This window comes from Conger conger, chromosome 7 (assembly GCF_963514075.1).
Source record: "Conger conger chromosome 7, fConCon1.1, whole genome shotgun sequence".
NCBI lineage: Eukaryota > Metazoa > Chordata > Actinopteri > Anguilliformes > Congridae > Conger > Conger conger.
The window spans coordinates 55,110,727-55,116,580 of NC_083766.1; the positions used below are offsets into that span (position 1 = coordinate 55,110,727).

The 5,854-nt window shown below is 45.3% G+C and overlaps 2 protein-coding genes across 8 annotated transcripts in view; one reads left to right on the forward strand and one right to left on the reverse strand.

Moving 5' to 3' along the window:
- LOC133133109 (Friend leukemia integration 1 transcription factor-like) overlaps nt 1-976 on the forward strand; it is a 37,628-nt gene extending 36,652 nt beyond the window's left edge. For all 7 annotated transcript variants that reach the window (XM_061249106.1, XM_061249102.1, XM_061249105.1 and 4 more), the window contains exon 10: nt 1-976. This exon is cut by the window's left edge and continues 846 nt beyond it. The gene's annotated coding sequence lies outside the window, so the exon portion shown is untranslated.
- A 3,214-nt stretch (nt 977-4,190) lies between these two features.
- Nucleotides 4,191-5,351, reverse strand: kcnj1b (potassium inwardly rectifying channel subfamily J member 1b). Its single transcript, XM_061250272.1, has one exon. It carries the CDS (start codon nt 5,349-5,351, stop codon nt 4,191-4,193), a length of 1,161 nt encoding a protein of 386 aa, XP_061106256.1.
- Nucleotides 5,352-5,854: the final 503 nt, after the last annotated feature.

Below are 5,854 nucleotides of genomic sequence, written 5' to 3' on the forward strand. Positions count from 1 at the left end.
TCTGTTTTGGGGTTTTTTCTGTTTGTTTTTTGGATGATATCACTCGTACGGGATTTGTAAAATGCCAAGTATCCAGGTGTTCTGCTGGAACAGACCGGAATCGGCGTGACTGCGTCATCGTCTCGAGGCGTCTCCTCTCCATCTTCGCCGGGAGCCTCCTGTCATGGCGTCCGATCACGTTCAGTCCTCCTGCAGTCAGGCCTGCAGAGATCCCTCCTTCATGTCCACGGGAAATCCCTCTTCTAGTGTATGCATCCAAACAGGGGGTTTGCCAGGTTTCAGCCACGCCCCTAGTACGTGAATCTCACACTATCATATTATATTCTGACGTGTTTTGTTGACTTGCGAAGCAATCTGGAGAGCTTCAGATCACAGCGGACATAACGATTGTGACTTTTATTAGTGTCACTTAGACCAAGAACTACAGTTTAGGTATCAGGAAATGCCAGTAAAGAGAAATAAATAAAAGGTTAATAAGGGAAGCGCAAGTCGTCCTTCGATTCACGAGTGCTGTGCATTCGTCAGACCTATTTTCTTGTTTTGTTTTGTTTTGTTTCGTTTTTTATAATAAACATTGGTCAGCTAAGCATAAAAGGAACTTAGTGTGTAAATTATGCAGATTTATTTTCATATGTGACAGTATAAAATAAGAAATCCAGAGATTAATACGAGTTGACCTCGGTCACAAATGCAATCGTTTTGTAACTATCAAGAAGGAGAAAATGATCTGTTTGCGATGTGTAATATGTACAATGTTTTTTTATTGTCTGTGTTTTGTACATTTGGACAACTGTTTCTTCAGAATGTTATACTGTAAACAGGTCTTAAATTTTCAGTGCCTTGCCATGACAACCAAATATATAATTCCGGCTGCCTTTTATTGTACTTTTTTATGGAAACAATGCCTGTCTGTATCAGTCGTTTCTTTGCCATCGAGACAATCTGTTATTCTTTAATAAACTCATGGTGGCCTATTTCCATGTCTATAGTCTCAGTCTTCCCCAGCCATAAATTGTCTGGTTCTGTCCTTATTTTGGAGCGATGAAATTAAATGTGATTCTGAACCAATCTTAATAATAATATGAATTTGTTATCTAGCTGACACTTTTATCCAAAGGCTTACAGTATAGTTGCTTCAGGGGACAAACACCCCTGAAGCAATGCTCAAGGGCCCAACAGCTGTGCAGATCTTAGCGGGGCTTGAACAACCAACCTCCCGGGCCTCAGGGCAGTACCTTAGCCACTAGCCACGATGCAATCATTTAACCTGATTTGAGGGGTCTCTTTTTATGTTTATAATGTAATTCCCATATATATAGAGGTCCTTAGTTATTTATTTTGCCGCTGTTGCTTCTACAACATTCATTTTTATTAAAGGGCTCTTGTGCAGGGAAGGTGACAAAATAAACATTTTCTTCCAAGACTATTTAATTGACGTAATACATCGTTTGTAACAATGTATCTTAAAAATGAGAAAATCTGCTTTATTTATTTGTTTCTTTATTTAAGTTAATCTGTCACTCCATGTGCCTGTGCTGACTAATAGACCATACACTTTATAGATTATGGTGAAAGGATGCAGGCAGTAGCAGTAGTGTAAGAAAATTAGTAGCTCATATAAATAAGTCACAATACATTGTGCACATAATGTATAAAATAGCCTATGTTCCAAGGCATATGCTGTGTATTAAGTGATGTTGGCGTGACTTCTTAACAGACTATTTTCGTGATTCTCATCACACTTATGCCTTCAACTGCTACCGTACATACACTGATTTCCGAGAAGGCAACTATAGCTCTAACCTGGCGCTTGTCCTTGGTTTACTTTTTCAAGCAGTATATTTTCGGAACAAACCTGTTCCTTTGGCAGAAGTAGAGTTAGGACCCTACTGGTTCCGCGGGCGCTTTTCCCCCTCTCTAAAACCGCAGAGAAAAAGCGCTGGGGAGCGTTCAATCAGTCCTCCGCGGCCTTTTGTCTGGAACCCGAGGTCACAAATCTAAGCAAGTGGCACATAGCTTCAGTTCTTACACGTCACGAGTCTCGGCACTCACACGAAGTCGCAAATTATATAGCGTAAGAATCGTAATGAAAATGAACGGCATTCAGATGTGCGTCACCCATAGTTAAGAACAAAGTGCCCTGGCTGATGGATTGAAAGCTCCCCATTGTGTTCGGCCCCAGACGTTTCTGCAGACCGAGGAGTGCTGTCGCGGAAGGGTCCGTTTGATGGCTGAGTGGAAACAGATTTCCAGCTGTAAGTCTTGAGGTTGCTCTCGAGTACAAAACAGCCGGTGTGTGGATCTTATGTTCTGTGTTAGCTTTTTTTTTTTTGAGAACTGGTTTAATTAAGTCGTGGGATAATTTGTGCATTCGTAATAATTAACATAATGCTCTGTGCTGAAATTTGCAGGCTAAACGTGATATTCCTATTTTTCTGCCTGACATTGAAATGCAGACCATTATTTTGTTGGCATGACAAAGTACCAGCCTGACGGCCTGCCATACAAAGCCGAACTTCCCTGAAACAAACAAAACACGAAAACTCCGCGTCTGAACTAGCCACCTAACCTTCTTGTATGGAATTGCACACAAAGTGTATCTGATTAGTCTAAGCCTATATTTGAAATCACGGATGGAAAATCGCCCGGTTTGTAGTCTGATCTTCTGTTACATACAAAAGCATGACTGAGTCATCATTGCAAGAGCTGTCTACTAAAGCTTCTTCCTCTGAATTTTACTCATCACTGAAGCATCTGTGTTCCATAAAACACACCAATCGCACCGATCTTTAAAGTACATTTTCCTTCAAGTCTTGTGTCTAGTAGGCTAAACCTTCCATCAGATTTTATTAGATGCAGGAGGTCAACCTAGGATTACATTTCTGCGTGTGATTAGGCCTATATGTAACATAAAATAACTTAAATTATTATAAATGTGGGGGGGGGGGCATTCATAAATTTGAAAAGCGGTGTGTCAGCATTGCCCTCCTGTGGTAGCTGAAGGAAACTGCCTTCTCAGTTTGGCTTGAAATCAAACTCTTTGTTGTCACCATTGGCCGTATAAAAATAGGGTTCTCACGCAATGACCCAACCTTAACCGAGTGAAAACTTATACCATTAATCAACTTAAATGCAACGCCATTGTTACATATGCCTACTGCTTACCTTGGTTAAATTGTGACTTGTTATTACGAGTATTTTTGTGGAGGTGAATCAATGTTTTAATTTCCCCCAAAATAAAAATATGCCACGTAATGAGTTTTACAAAACATTTTTTTACCAAATGTATTTTCCTGAGATTGAATATGATACAATTTCTTATAAGAACAGAGATTTATTACAAATACTTGTTCTATATCTCATGTGATTACTGAAGCTGTTGTGCTGATTTGGCTGCAATCATTATTGCATTATTACAGCAGTGAAAAAACAGTGCAGGAACAGCAATACTTATGAATGCTCAGGGGAGGAAAGTGTTTCGGTACCCTGTTAGCGCTCGAATTTTTCATTAAAAAAGATTTAAATTATAATCCACTCAAAGTCCTCCTTCGTCATTCCTCTCCCGGTTCATGTAATTCAAAGCAAACTTTGTGCCTGCTTTACAGATGTCAGTTCACAAGCCCTTGTAGTCACGGGAACAAGAAACAATGGCCATTTTACCGTCTACCCTTCAGTAACTCAGAGGCGCATGCTTTAGCTAAGGTCAAACACTAGCATTAGTGGAGGCACAAAAGCCTTCCTGGCATTTTTCCAGCTCGCTGCCACAGGCTCTGTGATTTGATAAAGGAAGACAATATCCTGCGCTCACCTTTTTGCGCAAAGACTATTTTTTAAAAAAAGAAGAAAGTATTCCAAGGTATAGTTTTGCTTGATATCCACAAGCAGCAAGTTCATTGCACTGTTTGTGGAGCGGTAATGTCATTATTCGTGAACCTAATTTAAGATAGGCAGCACACATTGCTTCTGGCTGGGCTATAAGGGCCCTGCCCTGCTCATATTCCACAACCGGGCAATTCCGACCCCTCATTGGCCAGACGAGTCTCGGGACAGCTGCTCATTGGCCGGCATCTCTTCCTCATGGAAAGATCCCAAAGTTCCTCTGGATGACCAGCACAAGGACAGAAGCCCCTCGCCCCACTTCCTGTTTGCTAATAAAGTCAAACTGGCGTCCCCTCAAACCCTGCTCTGGCTCACATCATCGTTTGATGCACTGTGTCGTCGACGTCGATGTCGATCACCTCGAAGCCCTCGTTGTCGATGCCCCTCTTTTCCTGGGGGGCGTGGGCTTGGGCGTGGGGTGGGAGTTGCGGCCGGTGGTGCCCCTCGTCGTGGAAACAGAGGGCGCAGTGCGGGGTGGGAACGGGCACGGTCCTGGAGAAGTTGGAGAAGTCCACCCGGTACTTTCCGCCCTTGGTGCGGGAGATGATGGGCAGGAAGCTGTAGCCCCACTGGACCTCCTGGGGGATGAAGGAGGTGCGGACCTGGCAGGCGGAGCTGGTTGACTCGGCCGTGCCGTCGAGGAAGACCACCAGCTCGAACTCCTGCAGGTGGAGGGTGTCGGCGGCCATGGTGAAGAAGGGGCTGGACTTGTCGATGACGTGGCAGAGCGTGAGAGGGCAGATGAAGAAGAGGTTGTCCTTGCCGGCGTCCACCACAAAGTCGATGCCCACCTGGTCCATGATGATGGTCTCGCCCTCGGGCGTGATGGTTGTCCTCAGCAGCTTGCCGTAGATCTGGCTGCCGATCAGCAGGGTTTTGCGCATGTTGGCCACGCGGATCTGCAGGCACAGCCCGCCCTTCTGCGGGCAGATGACCGCCGTCTCGCTGAAGGTCACCGTCTTGGCCCTCTTCTTGGGGAGGGAGATCTTGGCCAGGATGACGCCGCACATGAAGCAGTTGATGATGGCGCCGATGAGCGACTGGACCACGATGAGGGCCACCGCCCCGGCGCACTGGCCCGTGACGGCCCTCCCGCCGTAGCCGATGGTGGTCTGCGTCTCCAGGGAGTAGAGGAAGGCGGTGGTGAGCCCGTTGACGTTGCTGACGCAGGGCACGTGGCCCTTGGGGTGGCTCTGGCCCGCCAGGTCCCCGTTCCTCTTGGCGATCCAGTACCAGAGCAGGCCGAAGATGAACCAGCTCCCGGTGAAGGACGCCACGAAGAGGACGATCATGAAGCGCCAGCGGATCTCCACGAAGGTGGTCCAGAAGTCCTGCAGGAAGGCGAAGTGGCTGTGGTACTCCACGTTGCCGAACTCGATGTTGCAGCGGCCGTCCTTGGCCACCAGGCGGCTGCGGCGGACCCTACGCTCCGCCAGGTGCTCGTGGATGCGCTTCTGCATGAACCGGAACATTCCCAAGCTGCGGAGCGGAAAAGCAGAACACCGCGGTCAGGCCAGCTGGTACTTTCTGGCGGAAAGTGTAATTTGTTTAATCGCAATCTGAAAGTGTCGTTCGGTTAATCACGTTTCACCGTCAGATATAATTCATATTATGCAACCGAGTGGAGGTGTCATAGTTTAGTGAGTTTAATGTGCTCTAGAAACGGGCAGTACCTGAAGTTAATGATATAGTATTTCCCTCTGCTCAACAACAGGAGAACTTCTGGTACGCACTGAGGTTGTTTTCAAGACTGCATAGGTCAGAAATTGCCTTTTTCTAAACTGCTAAATTATCTTTTGTCAATGATAGAATGTTCGAATGAAATTGAACATTGATAGCAATTGCACACACACACATTTGTATTAGCTGCCTAATAAACCTAATTTAAGGGTTATTTTCAGTTATCTAATTAAATAATTGCTATCATCATACTCTAAATGTGAATGCATTCAATCAAAGTGTGTGACTTTTGACA